We start from the raw sequence: 23,523 nt of genomic DNA, 5'->3' as shown, positions 1-23,523 counted from the left end.
CTCAAATTACTGCAGAGGGGCAGCTCCCCAGAAGCTCATGTTAAGCAATAAGACATCTTCACCATGAATAAACATATTTCACATAGTATTACTGTGGTATACATTTATCTCTGCTTAAAAAACAATACTGTGAACATTCGTTCACATGTTCTTGTGGACACTTGTTATGATACAAATTCTTTGAGCATTACTTTAAAATAAAAGAAAGAACAAATGCACATGATTAATTTTCTATTGGCAAGTATTTATCATTGTTGGAAATAATTCCAGTTCAGTTTAAGATGCATGAGATAACTTCGATGTCACTTTCTAGATTACAACACAATTTGATGTATATTGCTTACTCCTTAGCCAAAATTCAAGTGGAAAAATATCTTTTATATATTTTTATGTAAAAAAAAAATAACATTTAACTGACCTAATAAATTAGTTCTCTCTTTAATTGCCATAACACTGAGAACACATTTTTAGTCTCACTTCTCTGGGAGGCTGAATCTGGCTCTTTTTAGTTGGTTTAACTTTATATCACTCCAGGAGTTGCTGACAATTATAGACACCTTTTAACATTTTCCTAGCCTTTAAGATAAAAATAACAAATAAAACTCTCTAAATTTAGGTGACACTCTCCCACCCTGCCACCTTGCTGACAAGGAGAAATTAAATTGTATTCTGATTAATTATATGTGTAATACCACCAGTGCGGAGCTGATAAGAGTCAACTTGGTTTCCTGCACCGAGGTAGGCTCCGTTATCATCATGACTTCCTGGGGGACCCATACAATGTGCACACACATAATTTCACAATGATCACAGAGGAGCCATAATCCATTTCTCTTTCTCAGCTGCATCAGGCTTAATATTATCAGGCACCTGTTTTCAGTAACACTTGTGTTTTCATTTTCCTTGTAAAGTTCTTAGGCAGCCCTAGCTGACAGTGACAAAGTTCTGTGCTATTTACCACACTGCCAGTAAGAAGGAGAGTATTTATATAAGCTTATCAATGACAGACATTGTCTGTTCAATAGTATATCATCCTCTAGGCAGAAGCAACAGACTGTCACCTTTCCAATAAAATGGATTTAACCCAATGGAGGAGAATGGGGTCAAAGTACAGAAAAAAAAGTCTCATGTTTTGGTTGTTTTTAAAGCAGTACAGCTTATATCGAAAGCATCTGAAAGTAATCGAGGAGAAAGTAACTAGAAGTACTCATGTAGGAAGGAGGTCAGTGCAGCTCTGAGCAACTGGATTTGCTCCTTTGTCTCATTTTCATGTTACCTGGTATGTTGAAAGCATTGCTATAGGAGGCAGCCTTCTCATTGCTCCCCCACTAGTTACCATCTGTGTGACATTTGACACGTGATAGAACCTCCCCGGGTCCCATCCCTATTGAGAACAAACAGTATTTTACTTGCCCAAGTACACAGGGCTGGATCACATAATCTCCAAATTATTTTTAATTCTAAGATTTATAACTTCAGTTAGGGAATTTTTTTTTTTTTTAGTTTAGAAAAGATGTAAATATATCCAGTTTTAATAAATCTAATTTAATATGATTTTAAGTCTATAACTTTGATAAAAATGTATGAACAGACTTGTGATGCTGAAAAATATATGCTGGTACTGGGGAGTGAAAAAAGAACACTTTGTCAAAAATCTTCAACTAAAAGATTGAATGTTAATGAGTCTAATAATAGCTGCTTTCTAGTCTGTTCTAATAATACATATTAGAAATTAATATTTGTATATGACATGTTTTACACGCATTATCTACCCTAATCTTAGAGTCTTATCAGGCTGTTCTATAGTATCTCACAGAAAGAAATCTGTTTGCAATAAACATTATTATAATAGCTTTCCCCAATTGTTGAACACTTAAAAAGAAATTAAAATAATTACTAGCTACTTTTCAAAAGGAGTATAATGATTAAGAAATTCATTGGATAGGCTAATCTGTGTAATAGAGCAGGATAATTTAAACTCCTTAGTTTTTTTACTATTGTTTATTTGTTTCAACATGGAGATTGAATGAAAAGCAATTTACAAAGAACCATGGGATGTCAGTCAAGCTGCTTGAATAAATCCTGAACCTTACTGTCTCCTCCCAATAACTATCCCTACACATATTTTTAAAGTTTTTTTTTAAGCTCAGCTAATGAAGTTATATCACAGTTTTCTCACTGTCACTATTTCTGAAGTAAAGATACAAAGAAAGTCCATTTTTTTTTCTTGTTAACCGAAACAGGATTGTTATTATTTGCATTAAAACATTCATAGATATCAATAAATATCTGGCAGAGCTGAAAAATGGGCATGGCTATTTTTTATTGCTTTAATGCACACTTTAAACAACTTTATTAAGGTATGATTGATATATAATAAGCTGTACATATTTAATGTATACAGCTTGATGAGTTTGGAATAAGTATATACCCATGAAACCATCACTGCAGCCTATGCCTTAAATGTGTCCATAACCTCCAAAAGTTTTCTCCTGCCATTATTATTATTATTATTATTATTATCATTATTATCATTATTTTGTGGTAAGAATACTTAAGATTTATCCTTTTAGCAAACTTTTTCAAGCATACTACTTACATGAGGAATCTAAAATAGTCAAACTCATAGAAGCAGAGTAGAATGGTAATTGCCAGGAGTTGGAGAGAGAGGGGGAAGGAGGAAGTATTAATCAAAGGATACAAAGTTTCAATTATTCAAGATGCACACTTCCTAGAGATCCACTGTACAGCATAGTGGCTAGAGTTAATAATATTACATTGCATATTCTTTACAATATGCTTTGCAGCCACTCTCTTCAAGAGATCACATCTGCTCTTCCACTGTTTGAATCTGGTCTTGGCCTCTGTGATTTGCTTTGGTCAAGGAGACATTAGTAAATATGACACAGAGGCTTGAAACATGCTTGCAAATAGCAGTCTGCCCTTTCTCTTGCTGATCTGGGAACCTGGCAAACACAGCCCCGTGAAGGAGCCTGGGCTTGACTACTGGATGATCAGAGACACGACCAGGTCATTCCCACTGCCTTTGCTAGTAGGAGCCAATCACCAGCAACACAAGTGAGACCACATGACACTGTCAATCTTATTCTTTCAAACATCATGGGAGAGGTTTGAAAACTGCAGAGATCAGCTGAACCTGCCCAGACAGGAAGAATCACCAAGCTGAGCCTCAGAATTGTGAGAAATAATATTTTTAAAACATTTTTTAGTTTAATTTAAGCTAATAAATTTGAGGATGGTTTGTCACGAAGTTAAAACTAATTAGTGCAATGCAATATTAAAGCTAACTGACATGTCTTTAATGTACTAGGTGGACTGAATTTCTATAAATAGTAGTTTCTCCAGCCTTAAAACACACATCCACAAACGTATAGATACACACGCCTCCCCGAATTTCCTGTCATTTTTTTCTCTTTTTCTTTCTCTAACTTTTCAGAAAACAAAATGTATAGTAATTGTCTAATTTTCCTCCTCTGCTAATCATTTCACAGCTCACTCATAAGACAGATGTTTCTACTACTTCATTAAAGGAAATTACCATTATCATTAAAAAGAAAAGTCTTTAATACTAATCTCATGTAACCTTCCTACAGCATTGCCATGTTGACCACTTCCTTTCTGAAGCTGTTCCATTATCACTGCTTCCCAAGGTTCCCCCAACCCACAAGTCACCTTTTCTTTCCAATCTATATTTTCTCTTGCCCCTTAAAAGCACGTGTTTCTCAGAATTTCTTCCTTGCCTTATGATTCATCACTATCTACATAATCCTTGGGTGATTATTTTCCTTCCCAAAGCTTCAAATTCATCCATGCAATAATGAAGCCCAGATTTACTTTTAGCTCAGTCATCTTTCCTAAACTTTAAACACTTCCATCTGAGTGTGTCACCGATAGGTGAAGCTCAACATGTGCATTAGTGAGTTCAGTATTTCCCCACCCTAAATTATACCCCCTGACACTTTATTCCATATCCAAGTAAATGGTAACATCATTTACTCCATAAGCAAAGTGAGAATCCTGACTATTCCCTCTAATACAAAATATTTAATCACTTACCAAATTTTATATATTTTATTGCCAAAAATCATTTGAATCTCTCATCTCTTGTTGATGTACTTCACTACTGTCTTATTTTAGGTCCCAGTCATATTTTGTCCACATGAAGTATTTAGAACATTATGCTAAGTCCATTTTGTTTCCATAAACCCACAACCAGTTTCTCCTATTACTAACATCTTACATTAATATGGCACATTTCTCATGAGTAATGGGCCAACACTGACATTTTATTTTTGACGGAAGATCATACTTTATTCAGATTTCCTTGTTTTTTACAGGATTATTTTTCTATTGCAGGTTCTTATCCAGGTTAATACCTGACATTTATCTGGTATGTCCCCTTAGCCTCCACTCTCTGTGATAATTTCTCCAATATTACTAGTTTTTGATGACTTTGAAAATGTTGAGGATTACTGGCCAGGTGTTTCATAGAACGCCCCTCAGTTGGGACCTTTCTGATAATTTTCTCGTGATTAGGTTAGAGTCATAGATGTTAGGAAGGAAGACTACAGAGGTGAGTGCCCTTCTCACCACGTTATATTCAGGTAAATGCTTTCAGTGCTGACGTTGACGTTGTTCATCACTGGGCTGAACTAGTCCTTACCAGTTTCCCCCACTGTAAAGTTACTTTGTTTTTTTTTTAAATCCCCCTTTTCCATTCCGTACTTTTTAGAAACAAGTCACTACGTGAGGTCCACACTTATGGAAGAGGTAGTTACATTTCATCTCCTGAGACCAAAGTATCTACATAAATTATTTAAAATTCATCTACATGGGAAATTTACCTATTCTTTTGATTATGTATTCAATCACTTATTCATATCAATATGGGATATTAGAAACCAAGATCTGGGCACTTTGTGTGCTGGTTTCTACTGGAGTACATTGCTTGTAGGCCTTCTCAGACCACAGAGAAAGAAAATATATGTGTGTACACCTAGCCATCTATATATACATATCTATAAATACTTTTTATATGTAACCATCTGTATCTATATTAAGCTAAACATGAGTTCATACTGAAGTCTCCAACTCTAACCCATTACCACATGGGTCATTCTTGCCTTCTCTTGCTTATCTGTAACCTCCCACTCCAATAGTGAGGCAACTGGCTCCCACCATCCACCATCCATTGACTTAACTGTTCAACTCTACATAGAGGGGTTTCAGAATTGCTAACAGAGGGAAAGAATGTTAATAACTAGAGTACAGCGCCAATTTACTTTTTTTTTGCCTTTAGTCTTGCAGATTTATTTCCAAAGTTTACTTAGGTCAGTACTTTTCCCCCTCCATTCCCCTAAAATGGAAGTTGCTTCATATATTTGTAATGCAGTTAGATTCTTTGCTACATTCTGCATTCCATTCTGGGATCCTCTAACCTCCTAAATTATTTTTAAAAATGTATGTACATTAAAGTTTGCTTTTTGCTATAAAGTTCTATTGGTTTTGCTAAGTGCATAATGTTACTCACCCACCATTACAGTATCGTACAGAGTAGTTGCACCCCCTGAGAAATGCCTATTCCTCCTTCGCTCATCTGGTCAGCCCCTGACCCTAACCCCTGGCAATCACTGATCTGTGCATTCTCTATAGTCAAAGGTCATATAAATAAAACCATACAGTGTGTAACCTATTCAGACTGGCTTCTTTCACTTAGTAATATGCATATAGATAGTATTCATCCATGTGTTTACATGACTTGATAGTTAAGTTATTTTTATCACTGCCTAGTATTACCTGATATGGAATTTCTACAGTTTATCTATTAACTTATTGAAGAGCATCTTGGTAATTTCCAGTTTTTGGTGATTATTATTCAAGCTCCTATAAACTTCCTTGTGTAGGCGTTTCCTGTGCCCATAAATTTTAAAAAATACACATCTAAGAGTCCAACTGCTTGATCAGATGGTAAGACTGTTTAGCCCAAACAGTCTTCCAAAGTGGCTGCACCATTTTGCCTCCCTGCCAGCAATGAACAGACTTTCTTGTTTTCTGCATCCTCAACAGCAATTGGTATTGTTTTTACTTTTTTGTTTTTCTGGATCTTAGCCATTCTGATATGTATAATAGTATCTAATTGTTGTTCTAATTACGAGTTCATTTTTAATATAAAGATGTATATCCTTGTGAAAGCTGTCAAACTTCCATTACTCCAAATAGCCAGTTTTTGAACATAAGGTTGTATAAGAGTTCTAGATTTCCTAGTTAAGCGCACTCAAGATAACCCATCCATTAAAAAATGAATAAATAAAGCAAAGAGGAAATACAATCTGAGTCTTCTCTTATTTCTTCATTCAGTTTTGTTGGTTCAGAGAGTAGCAACAACATAAAAGGTGATTATGACTTATGGCTTAATTACCCACATTTTCTGTAATAGTAGTAAGTTAGTGTGCAGAATAGGTCCTATAATGTGATACTCATAAACAAATAAAGACAATAGCCAGAGAAAACCAAAGAATAAAATAGTAAATATTGAATGTAAGTATCACCAAGCAGCAAGAGTATAATAAGGGCTGCCCTTCCAGAATCATTTGCTAAAACAGCAAAGTGAAAGTGACAGGAAGTTTTGGAAAATAATTTTTCTTGACAACTGATCCTTTCACAATCGAATCAGTTTTATATAAACAGGTACCTACTGCAAATAAATTCATATTTAAAAAAATAACAAATATATATGTGTACATGCTTCACATTAAATGTAGACGATTTAAAAATGAGAAATGTCCTTTGTTTTTCACTTCTTTCAGCTTTGTCTATAAGATTTAAACAGCAACTTACCTCCAAACTCACCGTCATTGTTTCACTGGAAAGAGCAGCAACCAGATTCCCTTATGAGCTGCAAATCCAGCCATGGTGGACACCACCTCAGGCTGAGTACTTTTGTCTTTCCACAACCGTGGTATAATACCTCCTACCTCCTTCAAAGTGACTATTTGGGGGGATAAGTACATGAAAATAAAACTTTGGAGGGATATTGCAATCTATCACTCCCCCTTCACCTAGCATTGTCAGGTTAGTAAATAAATACACTGGACACCAGTTAAATTTAAATTTTAGATACAATGAAATAAAATATTGTGTGGAACATTCTAGAACTAAAATAATTATTTGTTGTTCATTTGAAATTCAGTTTTAACTGAGCATCCTTTATTTCATCTTGCAAACCTACTGCCATTCCCTTCAGTTAGTTTATGATTTCAAGAGGAGAGTGACATTGAGAAGATAAAAGGGGGACCAGATCATCAGGGAAGATGACAATACTGCACAGAAAGAACCTAAAATAAGATAAAATATTTAAAGACTCTTTATTTCTTTTTTAGTAACCATAATCATGATGGACAAGAGTTTTCATTTAACTTTTAATGTGTCTGAAAATATTCACTTACTTTTTCATGTTTTCACAGATGTATCTACCTACCCGTTTATAGAAGTATAAAATACTTATATGGCATTTTTCTATGTACCTTATTATATGTGACTTTCTGCAGTGTTAACAAAGGTTTAAGGATTGTTTTCTCTTTCTTTTGTGGAAAAGTTTGAATACTGATTTAAAATTTAATTGAACACCTGAGGATATAGTGAATGAAGATCTTTATCTATTTTTGTTATTTGATACAAAAGAAAAGCTTTTTACCTGAAAGACATCCAGTGACTGACAGAAACAGCATAAGTTTCCAAGAGGAAGCCATCCTTGGTCACTAGGATCGCCGTGTCCTGGTGTATTTAGCAGCTCTGACGTTTCTTCATTAACAAATGCCCTGTTGAGACAGATAAGAGTTTTCAAAACAGAGAAGATAAACAAAAAAGGCACACAAACAGAAACTAAATAAAAAATCCCATAATAAAATGATAAATAACTTTTAGTGCAAAGGTCAGATTAACATATTGATGACAATAATAAAATTTCCAGAAGAATTAATTTAAAGCCCAACACAAAAACTTTGGAAAAGTGATCAACTTTCCCTATCACATTTATTTATTTTGAATACTCCCTGACAGATACTAAAAACATCAGGTTCTAAAGGGGATGATTTTTCCTCATAGGGAATGTATAATAGCTATATTTATTATAGTAGACAAATTATTAGATCAGAAAAACAGGCTAAAAGAACCAGTTTCATTAATATATAGTCCTCTGGTCTAGAACATAACTAGTGATCAGTTAAGCAAGTGATTTTACACATGGTATCTGTACTCATCTAAACATCCACAGGGAATTTTTCTCATTTAATTATTAATGTCAATTGCCTTTGTTTATAACTCCTGTGATTTTCTGTGTGTTATACAGTTCCCTTCTTTGGTGAGTTATTTCTCTCAGTCCTTTGCTAGCCAGAATCTAAGGGAAATAAGGATTTTCATAAATATTTAACATTTTTTATCTAATGCCATTTTTATAACAATAACCAGTACAGCACATTCATATCCTTTGATTCATTTATCTGTCCTGACAAATACAATAAACATAAAAAATATGAAATTCTAGCATGAAACTTAATATGCAAAAACTTGACAAATGTACATTAGAAATTCCTGTAGTAGACAAGTAACTTCTGGGTTTTCAGGTGTCAGTTTCTGGTGTCCTTCTTGGCCAAAAGCAATTAAATTGAGAAATACCTGTACAGTGTATTGATAATTTTTAAATAACAATTGCTTCTTTGTAACTGGTTTCTCCCAACAGACTTAGAAATTCTGGTTATCTCTTTTAGGGAAGATCTAAAAATGCAGATAAGCATTTTCCCCCTAGTTAGGTCATAACTCAGTATATCTCAGTATCATAACTCAATATCCAGAGTGGAAAATCTCTTGTTAGTGAGTCTTCTACCTGAACGTTATTTCATTTTATTTATATTTTTAATTCTGAGCCTTGAAAATCTACTTTAATTACATGATCAGGAATCACTAATTGAGGAAAAAAAGTTAATGAGGTAATAATGATTGATTCATCGACACCCTCTTCAGAAAAGATACTTTTCATCATCTCTGTTTTCTTTCAAATAAATATCAGAAATAAATACTATTTGAAGCAGAAAAATTGACCTTATCACTAATTTTTATAATTGTCAACTGAAATAAATGCACAGCCTAAAAGTTGAGAGTTACGTTTTATTTGGGGGACATTGCTGAGGACTCGAACCCCTTCGAGCCTGGATGACAGCCTCTCAGATCACTCTGAGGGACTGCTCCGAAGAGGCAGGGGAGGAGCCAGGATACACAGGAGTTTTACAACAAAGACCAGGTAGTTGGAACATTAAAAGATTACTTATTAACTAAAGAAAACCAGGCATCTCAAGTGAAAGAATTTAGCACTTTTCTATGTATGGGAAGGAGCAAACATTTGGGCCCATTGAATTCATTCCTTTGACAAGCACCTAGCTATTTAGGGCCAGTATCCTGTCCTTTCTTATTCTGAGTCCCCTCAGGGTGCACCACTGTGAGTGGCTGCAGGCTTGTCTTCACTGGGGGGTGGCGGCAGCCGCTGATGACTTGATTTTTTCAGCATTCTTTCTTTACTGATATGGTTTGCAGTATTTTTTGTTCACATAGTTTAAAACATTTTTATTATTTATACACTGCTTTTTACGAGAAAGGAAAAGAAGAAAAATCAGCACATCACACATAACAATTAGAGACTTAAAATTTGCTAGAACAACACTTATGATTCATAAAATTGCATATTGAAAGTAGTGACTTCTTATTCCTTGATGAAACTGGTTTTTCTCAGATTCTGAGTTCTGAGACATTAATACGGTTTTGCTTAACTTGTTTTGATGAGCTTCTGCTCAGTCCATGCCCTGAAAACTGGTACGTTCTCTCTCTATTTACAACCACTTTTCCTGGCTTAAATCTCCTTCATCAACAAAGGCAAATGATTTCAGAGCATTTATATGCTGTACACTGGGAATGTCAAAGAGAAAACACACACACGTGTGCACATACTCACATGTACAGAAGTTAACCACTGGCTATGAGCCAAAAAAGCAGGACACTCTAAGTGTAGTGCAGCTATAGAGCTCAGAAGGGAAATACATTCGTAAGAATGGGAGGAGTTGAAAATAGTACAGAAGCATCTTTAGCAAAAATTCAAGAAGATATTGAGCTTAGATAAATACCTTACTTTTGGATGAGGCAGTGCAGGAAGACTAACAGTGAGCACACAAATAAATATGTCGACGTCAGAGAGTGATCCACACTGAAGAAATGAACACAGAGTGAAAGGGACAGTGAGTGACCAGAGAATAAAGGCTATTTTTGCAGAGATTCATGGAAGATAATTTCTGATAAGATGACATTTAGGCTCAGTATTCATGTTTTCAACATGCTGTTATGGAACAATCCTTATATTCCAGGCACAATTCTTTCAGTTTTCAAATAAAAATAGTACAGTGAACTTCATTACTAAAATAATCCAGTTTATATTAAAATTTCTTCAAATAGAAAAAAGCCTGCATGTGTATGTGAGGTTTTGTGTGTGTGCGCGTGTGCGTGTGCGTGTGTGTGTGTGTGTGTGTGTTCATTTTCAAATGTGAATGCTTGGGTCTTGGGGCATAAACACAAAAAGTAATAGTTCTTCCAAATCTGTTCTTTTTATGATACCTAACTACATTCTTTCTTTTTGCTTGCTTGCTTTCTTCTCATTCTCTCTCTCTCTTTCTCTCAAGTAAAAAGTAAATGAAATAATCTTTAGGTTCTGAAATATGTAAATTTTATATGCCTCTCTTGAAAACATAAGTATTCCATGATTTTAATAAAATTCCTATATCAAAGTAATAAAATAACATAATTAATCAGATGTATATTACATTCCTACTACATGCCAAGTTAAATTATAATTAGCTAATAAATGTTATTAAAGCATATTAGGGTGCATATTTTAGAAATACTTTAATGGAAACTGACAGTTGTACACTAAACTGTTATTCATCAAGAGACTGAAAAGTCATAAATATTAAGTTGCATACTAAACATCGGATATCTTAGAACTCACGTTTTTAAAAGAGCTTGTTTCAATGTGTAGGATATATACCTATTATCACCTGAGATATTCAAATAAAAATTATGAAATGACATCACATTACTTTGTTTTTTTCCCTGAATTATTGCAAATATTTGTAAGTAAACTAAAATAAGTATATCATTATATTAGTATTAAGTCATAAATTATAAATAATAAATGCATTGTTCAGTTGATTGCATAAACAACTACTTAAAAACATCACACCTTAATTGGAGTCTGAAATAGGATTGCTACACATATGTCACATACAATAAATCAAGTGATAGTATGCTGCCCCCTGAATACAAGTTAGCTTTTTTTTCTTAAAGCTGTATACAGGAAACAGCCTTGTTAATGATGTGTGTAAGTCAGTGTGCAGAGAAGGAGATTCTGAGAGAGAGAGAGCTTTCTATTAATGCCTATCAATCTCTCCCTCCAATTCTACAGCAACGGTTTCCTTCAGTTTGGCTTCTTACAGGCTAGTCACACAGCAGTCAGAATTATATTTTAAAACAAATCAGGCTACATCCTTTCCCTGTTTAGGAGGATTATCCTTAAAATAAATCCAAACTCCTTATATAGTGTTCAAGATCATATCTAATCTGGTCCTTGCCTTTCTGATTTCATCTCTCAGCACTGTAGACTCCACTCCCACCACATTGACCTTCTTGCTGTTTCCCAAATATACGTTGCACTCATTGTGTCCTTTGCCTAGACCCCTCTGCCATCAGTTCTTTCCAGACTCTATAGCTTTAAGTCGTTGAACACACTGGTCCTCAGACATTTATTGATCATCCTCCTTAGAACAGTCACCCCCTCTGCTTCCTGTCAGCCCTGTCACTGGTTTCCATTACATTGTCCCTGCCTTACTTTTCTTCTTAGCAATTATCAGTGCTTGAGATTATCCTATTTATTTATATATTTCTCATTTACCTTTTTCTCCTATTGGAATGTGGTATTAATGAAAGCAAGAATCGTTGTCTTATTCATCTTTGTAGAACCAGTGTCTAGAAGAGAACCTGCTTGGTTTTAATAGGTATTCCATTAATATTTTGAATAATAATTATTGAATAAACTGGAGCCTCTAGTAAGTGAATTATTTGGCACAGGATAATGCAAGAAGAAAAAAATCATTATCCCTTAAATTTCCATAATACCAGCAAAAGCTACCATTTATGAAATTCTACATGTGAGGCATTGTATCATGCACTTTACCTACAAAATCTATGTTAATTAACTTGACATCTCTTATTGATGAAGATACCTTGCCCAAGATCACACAGCTAGTAAAAGTCAGAACTGGGGTAAGTTTAAGGTTGACTTTTAAGCTATATCAGATAGAAGCCCTCTTATCTGACATAACTGGGGCTGGGACTGAGTTAGTAAAAAAAAAAAAAATCTTTTAAAAAGTCTATACACATACTTTAAATTTAATTAATATGATTTAACTTTATATTCTTTGGCCTATCTTATGCAGGAATAAAATTTTTTTCTGATTATCAATATTCTGGTAAAAATTCTCAACAATATATGAATCTTTTTCAACATAAGTCCTGTCTGTAATGCATCATATACAATTTTTAATTTCCTTTAAAAGTGGTGTAAGAACATGTGAAGTTGTCTGACGACAGCATCCTTGAGGGCTTTTAAAATTATTTTTATACAGTTGTCTCATGGACACCTAATTTTACACGTCCTAAGTCACTCATTTTATAGTTTGTCCAAGACAATTAACTTTTGTTTTGTGTTTTACCTTTCTGTTTGTCAGAGTCAAATGCTTCCACTCTTGGCGCAATCATATGTCACTGATCTGCATAATGCTTATTTGAATTACTTAACTGCATCAACCCGTACAACCTCCATAAACAGATGACACAAACACAACGGAATCTTGGTAAGTATACAACTTAGGGAGTGGCAGAGAATGAACCAGAGATGAGCTTACTCAATCATCAGCATTTAAAAAGTTCTGAGCTATTGTCATTTATAGAGACAATAAATGCTGTCTGTTACTTGGCAAATTAAGACAGCAGAGGCTGAGTAAAAGCGTTCTGCTCCAATTAGCACGTGACAGGGCTGCGACATGAGTGACTTGGATGCAAATGTTAGTCAGAGGAGTAAGGATTAAATGTCTCTTTTTCTTATTCTGATCAATGACTCTTTTCTAAGACTGGAGCTAGCTGCACTTCTGCTTGGAAGATGCCTTTTAAAGGCTGAGCAAGGACAGTATGAAATTCACAGAAAAAAAAAAAATTAAACAAAACAAAAAAAAAACCCTCTAGGAGAAGTTGTATTCTAGATGTCCTTGAAGTTTTCAAGTCCAGGGTATCTGAATAAAACAACAGATAGTAAAATGCAGCAGAAGACCTAGCAGGAAGAAAATAAATGTGTGTTGGGCTTGTTATGTTTGCTATCATATATCTTTTGAGGACCAAGCAGCAGTGTCAGGAGGTGGATACACAGAATTCTCACTTTCAAACATGACCAGAGTGAGTTATGATATTGTGAATCACAAAAGAATAAATTACAGTTCTGTGTCCTGGCCAAAGTGCTGTGAGTTGTAGAGGGAAGACTGAGCTCACAGTGTTTACATATCTTGGAGGCATTATTCTTTAACGTGGTTTTCTACAGTGTGTAGTTAATCATAGTTCTGGTATATTTTTCTCATCTTTTTTTAATCCAAGAACTTCTTTTGGCCTCAACAGAACTTGCCTATGGAAAAGGGTATAACAAAAATTTTAGAAAGATCAGCAGTAGTCTTCAAGCCAGCTATGCAATTTTATTTAAAACATGAGAGTAGAGAAAATGACTCAAGATTATTTAATACTACATAGTGGATTTAATAAAGACAGGGACCAGAAAAATTAAAAAAATAAGACAATGACTCTGAATCTGGTTTCAGAAACGTTCCATGATTCCCGTCACTTGGTGATTGACCACAGGGTGAAGACAGAACTGTGGCTCACTGGGCCTGACATCAGTCTCTGTGTAAATTCTAACAGGATTGGTATTGTGTTAGGATGCCAAGTACCATTCCATGGTCAGGTGACAGAAGATTTCTCTTTCTGGTAAATTGAGAAGTAGAAACTATGACAAAACTTCCTCTTTAAAATAATACAAAATATATACACAAATATTTTTAATTTTAATTTTATATGCTTCAGTGAACTAGTTCAGAAGGAAATACGTATTGAAGGTCAAAACTGGATAAACATAGCAAGTTGAGAAATGAAGCTAACTTTCACCATTAAGCTATTTACCAAATCCTCTTGACCTTCAGGTTGGTGTTCATAGTTTCTCTGAAAGAATGGGACCAGAAACCAAGCCGATGGTTCACATAAGGTGGGTCTTCAAAGAGGAAACTCTACATCTCTAGGATCCCAAAGGGCTTCAAATTATAGTAAGTGTGAACTAGAAATATCTCTCCAGAGAGATACTTAACCCAGAGAACAGTAGAAGAAAAATTCCAGTCTTAAACCATGGGACTGAATAGAGACAAAAATAAGTCTCATAGTAAAAATTCATCATCAATATACACAAAATACACAGGAAAACAAATCACTCTAAATGAGAGCCAAATGAAACAATATAGGTCAGAATCTGACCTGCAAAGAAGTCAGATGTTTGGCTTTTCTGAATAAACCATAAAACAAATGTAGATGATCCATTTTTAATTATAAAGGATTTTGAATTATGAAAAAGAAGAAACAGAGAGTAAGAAATTATCTAGAATGAAGCCCAGAAAGACAAATGGATAGAAAATAAGAAAGGGAGGTAAAGAGAATGGAAGATTTAAGAAGAATGTCTTATGTGTCTTCTCAGATTTCCAGAAAGAGAAAAAGAATAGGAGAAAGCAAGAAGTGAAGAGATAGGTAATTCCTAAAAATTTCCAGAACTGATGAAATTTATCAATTTTAGGATTTAAAAAAAACAGAAAACCCAAGAAGAATGAACTCCTAGGCAAATCATAGTGAAAATTCTGAACAGCAAAGAAGAAAAAGAGTCAGAGAAAAAAAGAAGCATTAATTATAAAAGTAGGAAAATCAGACTCTCACTTGATTTAAAGATAGCAGGAATGGGATCCCAAAAAATTGGGACAATGCGTCAGTAAGAAGGAACTGTCAATCTGGATGTCTTGTTTGGAAAAATGTCTATTTGGGTCATCTGCCTATCTTTTAAATCAGGTTTTTTGTTTGTTTTTAAGGTGTTGAATGAGTTATTTCTATATTTTAGATATTAATTAATTAGATATATTGTTTGAAAATATCTTCTCCCATTCAGTAGGTGGCTTTTTCATTTTAATACTTTCCTTCACTATTCAAAAGTTCTTTAGTGAAATGTAGTCTATCTGCTTACTTTTGTTTTGCTGTCCTTGTCTGAGGAGGAAGATTTAAAAAAAATGTTGAAATGAGTGTCAAAGATCATATTGCCTATGTTTTCCTTTAGGAGTTTTATGGTTTCAGGACTTACATTTAAGTCTTTAATGCATTTTGAGTTAGCTATTTTCCCAAAGAAGACATACAAATGGCCAACAGGCACATGAAAAGATGCTCAACATTGCTAATCATTAGGGAAATTTAACTCAGAAGACAGCAAGATATCATTTCACTCCTGTCAGAATGGCTGTAACCAAAAAGAAAACAAATAACAACTGTTGGCAAGGATGTGGGAAAAAAAGGGCACACTTGTGCACTGTTGGCGGGACTGTAAATTGGTGCAACAACTATGGAAAACATTATGGGATTCCTCAAAAAATTAAAAACAGAACTACCATAATATCCAGCAATTATACTTCTGGATAGGTATCTGAAGAAAACAAAAAAACTAATTTTAAAAGATATATATACCCCAATGTTCATTGAAACATTATTAATGACACTAAAGATACGAAAGCATCCTAAGGGTCCATCAATGGACACATCATATATATATATTTCAGTCATTAAAAATGAAACCTTATCATTTGCAACAACACCGATGAATTTAGAGGGTGTCATGCTAAGTGAAATAAGTCAGTGAAAAAAATACCATGGGAACTCACTTATGTGGAACCTAAAAACAAAACAAACAAACAAAACAAAATGAAACACACTCATAGCTACAGAAAACAAACGTGTGATCGCCAAGGGTTGGAGTGTGGGTGAAACAGGTGAAGGGGACTGAGAGGTACAAACCTCCAGTTATAAAATAAATAAACCATGGGGATGTTCTATACAGCGTAAGGGATATTGTTGATAATATTTAACTTTTTTTTTACTTTTTTAACTTTTTTAAAGTAAATTCTCTAAGATTACACAGCTACTGAGTAACATGAGATTTATATCTAGATAGTCAAGGTACAGAGACTTTAAACAACACACTATACTGCCTGAAAAAAAAATTGTGAGAAAACAATATGGTATGAGAGAATATTTAAGAAAAGATCGACTTACATGTGTCTCGGTAATGATTTTTTGAATATGGCACCTAAAGCACAAGCAACAAAATGAAAAAACAACAGCAACAACAACAAGTAGGGCTACATCAAACTAAAAGGCTCAGTACACCTTTAAAAGAAACCTTCAACAAAGTGAAAATATTTTTCTCATTCTTCCCTACAGAATGGGAAACAATATTTACAAACCATATATTTCAAAAGGGGTTAAATCCAAAGAACATTTAAAAACTCATACAACTCAAAAAAAAAAAAGCAATTAAAAATGGGCAAAGGACCTGAATAGACATTTTTCCAAAGAAGATACATGAAAGGCCAACAGGTACACATTACTAGTCATTAGGGAAATGCAAATTAAAATCACAGTGAGATATCACCCAGACCTGTTAGAATGACCATCATTAAAGACGAGAAATAACAGAAGCTGGCATGGGTGTGGAGAAAAGGAAATCTTTGTATACTGTTGGTAGTAGGACTGTAAACTGGCAAAGCCACTATGGAAAACAATATGGAGGATCTTCAAAAAATTAAAACTAGAACTACCACATGATTCAGTAATTCTGCGCCTGGGATACATCCAAAGAAAACAAAAACACTAACTCGAAAAGATATTTGCACCCCCATGGTCACTGCAGCACTATTTGTAATAGCTAAGACATAGAAACTACCTAAATGTCCATTGTTAGGTGAATGGATAAAGAAGTTGTATACAGATAGACAGATAGATAGGCAGGCAGGCAGATGGACAGATAAATCTCAATGTCACACAACTAATATATATATCACAACACATATCGCATATATATGAATATTATTCAGTCATAAAAATGAGGGAATCTTATTATGTGTGACAACACAAATGGAACATGAAGGCATTATGCTAAGTGAAATAACTTAGAGAAAGGCAAGTACTGTATGATCTCACTTGTATGTGGACCCTAAAACGAACAAACAAAAACAAACAAACTCATAGAAAAAGAGATCAGATGTGTGATTACCAGAGACACAGGGTAGGGATAGGGGAAATTATAGGAATATGTCAAAATGAAAAATATCTCTGGTTACAGGACAGATAACTACCAGGGATGTAATGTACAACACAATGACTACAGTTAACACTGTTGTAGGATATACAGGAAAGCTGTTAAGAGAGTTAATCCTAAAAGCACTCATCACAGGGAGAATTTCTTTTCTTCTTTCTTCTCTTTTTAGAGTATCTATGTGAGATGATGGATGTTAGCTGAACCTATTGTGGCAATCACTTCGCAGTATGTGTAAATCAAACCATCATACTGTATGCCTTAAAATTATACAGTGATATATGTCAGTTACTTTTCAATACAGCTAGAAAAAAAGAATACATAAAAAAGACAGTCTTAATCAAATGACAGTCATATCTTGTGGGGTAAAAAGTAAGGCAAGGAAAATTAAAATGCTTGAAAATAGTAGCATAAAAATCAGGAGAGGAGTGACTGAAGTTAAATAGTTCAACAGATCATGTCTATTCAGAAGGAGAGTAAGATATTAATTTTAAATTTTATAAAATGCTTATGTTAAATTTTCTAGCGAAATTGCTAACAAAATAGAAATTTGTCAGAAAACAAATCTATATTCAGTGTAAATATTTACCACCTCCCACTGTGTAGTAATGAAGGAAAAGTATATATTTAAAACTCTTACCCTGAATTTAGCACATGCACACCTTTCTACATGTCCTATAAAGTAGAAACCTTAATTGTTTAGTCTAACATTAGAGGCTCTTCACAGTTTCATTCAAACGTCACGTATTGTCACATCTTCTACTGCTCTACCTCAAAAATCTTGGAGCCCAGCTAACTGAAATACTTTTTCATTTGCAAATCCAATTTGTGTTGGATATCTTCCAAGAAAGACAGCACTCACCGTTTAGCATAAAATTCCTTATTTCAAAATATACAAGAAGGATTAAAATAAATTATTAAGCTGCTTAATTAAGGGCAGTGCAAAAGTCTTGATTTAAGAATGTGCTGGGGTTATCAGGCTGCAGTGATAAGGCCAGAATGGCTACACACAAATGCCCAGGGGGGAAGAAGTAGGAAACCAAATTTGTGAGTTACACAAGGCCAGATCTCAAATGATTCATTGGTTTGAGAAAGGAGGTTGGATTTTATCATAAATGTCATTATAATACATATAAACTATTTCTATCACATAACTTGATTTCTAAAATTCTCAGGTGCTTTCCAGTAATATCTGATTTTATCATACAAAGTCACAGGAACAGAGGACACTCTGTTTTTATAAACTGGACAAACAGATGTGAAATTGTGATGGGGCTTGCCTAATACCTCCATAATCCAATGTCAGCACCAGGATTAGCACTCCTGTCTTATGATTCCTGGTCTGGAGAGCTATGTATTATCTGCAAGTTGCCTCTAGCATTTTTTACTAATGGGATAATGTATTATAAATTCACAGTTATTGGAGAATTTAAGAGAACACATTTTTATGTATTTTAGAAGAGGTTCTTCTGAAAATGAGTGGAATGACTCGTGACTTGAAACCTGGTTTCTTGCAATAACAGGGTCTCAGTGAAGGACAAAATGTGTGAATAATAAAAAAGGAGACCTGACTTATTGTATCCCATCCTGGAAAACAAATCGTGAGCTCATGTTTCCTGTTCCACGTGGGCAAGTAAGTGAATTAAATTCTGTGCAGATGAGTTTTAAATGTACAATTTCAGGTGTACGTATTCCTTATCACCAAACAGTGGGAAGTGGTAAAGATTTAAGATGAGTATAAATTTGTTGTTTGATGAATTAAAGTTAGTCTCTGAAAAGGAGGTCCCATGGCTTGACAGGTAGGACAATGTAAGAAGATGCTGAGGGAACCCAAAAGATACGGAGTCCTGATGGTTTCCTTTATATAACAACGTGGTCTGAATAAGATTTTAAAGTCATTGTCTCTAGCAAGATGGATGGAACCATTATTCATCCTGGTATTTAATTTTCTTTTAATTTATTCACATATGGAAACAAGGATCTTTGGAAGACATTTAAAATAAGAGTCATTGGGCTCACTTGCTTTCGGTTAAATTGGATTTTTAATGATTTACTTAAAATTTAACCTGTATCTCTTCAGAAAATTGGCATTTTAAATCATTATCATCACCTGGCAGTTGATACCACAGGGCTAAATTGCATTTAAACAATGTCTTGTTATAGGCACACGGTTAAACAGGGAATTGCAGATAATTCCAAGGCAGTGTTTGAAACAGCTAATAGCAGTCCCCTCAGGAATCATATACATCTTTGTTCTTTATTTCCATATTAAACCCTTTTGCCTGAAATATTCATATTCTCTAAAGACAAGGAAAATAGGGCTGATAAAAGACAAAAAAAAACAAAACCAAAAACAAAAACTAAACCCAAAAAACAAACAAGCAAAAACTTGGGAACATGTCTCATATAAATATGTAACATTGTTATAAAATATTAGGTAGCTCCATGGTGGAATTTTACTTGCTGCATGACAAGAATGTGTAAGTGTGGTCTTCTATATTGCTGACAGGGGGCTGATAAAGAAATAATGAATAAAAAAGAGAGACTACAGGGAAGTGCAATGGATGTTTTTAGATCCCCAAACTTTAATCCAAATGACTGTTACTGATTTTTTTCCTACACAGTGACTACTGAGAAGCAACATGACCAAGTCAATAGGGACTAGTAAGGAAAGTGAAGAAACCTAAATTCTGGGCAAAGTCACTGCCTCTCTCTGCCTTGGCTTCTGCAGTCATGGTGGCACCAGCCTTCCTGAACTCAGGGACAGTTTACCTGATTTTGTTAAGACCTTTGAAGCCTCACAAATACAAAGCCTAAAAAACCCAAAATGGGCATTATAGTTTCCCCACATTGTTTCCCTCAATCAGTTAAATGGCCTTGAAAATTCGTAATTTCCATTTCTTATTAAGAATTTAATACAGTTCACAGAGTTGCAAATATAAGTAAGTTATCAAAGACAAGATACACTTTCATTAATTTTATTCTTCATCACCAGATAATTCAGGGGAGAATTTATACAAGTACCTAGAACTTGCCAGGACTATGAGATTCAGAGACCACCTAGCACAGCACTCTGACTGACAGGGGTCCGAAGGGCCTTGCTTCATTTTCATTAAAATGAGTAAATAAGAATGATCATAATCTGGTAACTGAAAGAACTGGAAAATGTAAGATCAGGTCACGTAATGGTAACTTTTTCATTAAGTTGCTAGGCTCAGTTTGTAATTAAGACATTTATAGCTCTTCTAGGCTATTCCAAATCCTTAAAATTTATTAAATCTTGATATTTTGCACATTCAAGTATAATAATAGTTTGCATCTGTTTACATTTTAACTAGCCAACAAGGTACCATTTTCTTGTTTGGGGAAGATATCCTTAAATTGAATTCTCATATAAATGAAGTGAAGAAATTAGGGAAGAGAAAAGTTAAGTAGATTGTCTGATTTCATAATCTTAAAGAAAGCAGCATATCGTACCCTACAATAGATTTTTATCCACTACTTATATTGAAGTAATTACAGGTTGACAGGAAGTTGCAAAAAAGAAAAGGTACAGGAAGGTCCTGTGTCCTGTGCAAATTTTCCTTCCTCTCCCAATGCTAGTTAGCATTTTACAGCTATAGAACAGTATAAAAACCATGAACCTGGTATTGGTACAGTCTACAGAGCTTATTCAAATTCTGTCACATTACATGCTCTAGTCTGTGTGTGTATGTGTGCTGTGTGGAGTGTGTGCTTGTGTAATTCTGTGTAATTTTATCACATTTGTAGTGTCATGTAACTACTACCTCAATCAAGATGCAGAACTGTCCCATCACCACAAGGCTTCCTCCTGCTACTCTGTATAACTTCCTCTACTATCTCACTGTCTTTGAAGCCTGAACCCTAGAGCCACAAATCTGATTTCCATCTCTATAATTACATTATTTCAAAAGCGTTTTTATATAAATAGAGTCATGGAGCAGGAAGCCATCTGAGACTGGCTTATCACTCAGAATACTTCCCTTGAGGTTCATCTAGCTTATGCATATATTCTTTTTCATTGCTGAGTTGTAATTCATGGTATGGATTCATCAGATTTTGTTTAGCTGTTCACTCACTGAAGGACATTTGGGTTGCTTCCAGTGTTGGGACACTGTAAATAAAACTATTATCAACATTTTTGTAAGGTTTTAAAGTAAGAATAGCTTTTTAATTTCTCTTGGATAAGTGAGCAAGACTGCAACTGCTGGGTCATCCGTTAAATCCATTTTCAGTTTTTTTTTTTTTTTTAATGACAAACTATTTTTTTCAGAATGGTCATACATTTTAAATTCTCACCAAAAATGCTGAGTGATCCATTTCTCTACATTCTTACACATTTTGGTGTTATTTTTATTTCAGATGTTCTAATCGGTGCACGGTGATAATTCATGGTTTTAATTTGAATTTCTTTAATGGGTAAATGAGGTTGAACAACTTTTTTATATGCTTACTTTCCATCTATGTATCCTCTTCAGTGAAATATCTGTGGGCATCTCTTATTCTCTAACTAGGTTATTTATATTTTTACTGTTGAACTTTAAAAATTCTTTATATATGCTATACGAAGGACTTCTGTCAGGTATGTAGTTTGCAAATGTTCCTTCTAGTCTGCAGCTTGTCTTTTCATCCTCATGACAGGGCCTTTTATAGACCAAAACTATGTTGGTGAAGTACAATGTATCGATTGTTCCTTTTACAGATTGTGCTTTTGGTGTCAAGTCTAAAGACTCTTCCTCTAGTCCTAAGTCTCAAAGGATGTCCAATGGCTCTAGCACCATTTGTTGAAAAGGTTATACTTCCCTATTAATTTCTTTTGAACCATTTTCATAAATCAGCTTGGCATATTTTTGTGGGTCTGTTTCTGTATTCTGTCTCCATTCTACTGACCTGTGTGTCTATCCCTCTGTCACACTGCCTTGAAAGGAGTATCTATATATTAAGCCCTAATATAAGGAAGAGTGATTATTCTCACTTTATTCTTTTTTAAAGTTGTTTTAGCTTTCTAGCTCCTGTGACTTTCCATATAAAGTTTGAAGCACGCTTTCTACATCTACAAGAAAATCAGTCAGGGCTTGTGATAGGAATTACGCAGGGCTTGCCATAGATCAATTTGGGGATATTCGACATGTTTACTGTTGATTCTTCCCATAAATGAAAAAGTTACATCTTTTCTGTTATTACATCTCTTTGATGTCTTTCATCACACTTTGAATGTTCAGCATACAAATCATGATGTGTTTTGTTAGATTTAGAACTATTTCATTTTCTTTAGCTACTAATTGAGATTTCTTAGCTTCCATAATGTGAGCCAATTTCTTATAATTTCTCTGTATCTATATAATTATATAGATATATCTATATAGATATATATTTCCTATTGGTTCTATTTCTCTAAAAAACCCTGGCTAATACAACAGTCAGCAAATACTAACTTTTCTTATATTCTTTATACTGTGCCGCTCCCTCTAAGTACGTTATGAGAACTAAATGTGTGCTCACTGGTGAGCTAACTGATTTGTGCCTATTTCAGTTTGCTTTACTCACATAAACTCTGCTTCTTAAAGAGCAGTATCTAAAATGCATTATCCCTCAACATTAGAGTAGATATGGCTTCATGAAGCCAAGGTTCTTGATATTATCCATCTATTTGCAACTCATTCCAATACTTAAAAAAGTAAGCTATTGATATTTCCAATCCCCAACCCATTTCCACAAGCAGATCACAATTTGATTATATTCTTAGCACAATACCTACATAATAATCTGCCACCATAATTCTACATTGTATAAATAGCATATTGAATTTATATGTGTTCAACTATACATGTTTTAATAGCTAATGATTTCAGAATGTGATGATTCAGAATATTTTGGAAAATTTTAAAAATCTGAATTGTATTCACTTTATTTATTTTATATTGTATATACTAAAGCAACAGTAAATATATATT

At 34.2% G+C, this 23,523-nt stretch overlaps 1 protein-coding gene across 1 annotated transcript in view; it reads right to left on the bottom strand.

Annotated features, from left to right (window-relative positions):
* The window catches only part of CNTN5 (contactin 5), a 1,016,453-nt gene that overhangs the window by 576,056 nt on the left and 416,874 nt on the right, over positions 1–23,523 (bottom strand). The window contains exon 3 of the mRNA XM_031460619.2: positions 7,715–7,838. Coding sequence (XP_031316479.2) covers positions 7,715–7,769 — 55 coding nt within the window. The 5' untranslated portion in view covers positions 7,770–7,838. The remainder of the gene's footprint in view (positions 1–7,714; positions 7,839–23,523) is intronic.

This window comes from Camelus dromedarius, chromosome 12, assembly GCF_036321535.1.
Source record: "Camelus dromedarius isolate mCamDro1 chromosome 12, mCamDro1.pat, whole genome shotgun sequence".
Taxonomy (NCBI): domain Eukaryota; kingdom Metazoa; phylum Chordata; class Mammalia; order Artiodactyla; family Camelidae; genus Camelus; species Camelus dromedarius.
This window is presented reverse-complemented; position numbering and strand designations above follow the sequence as displayed.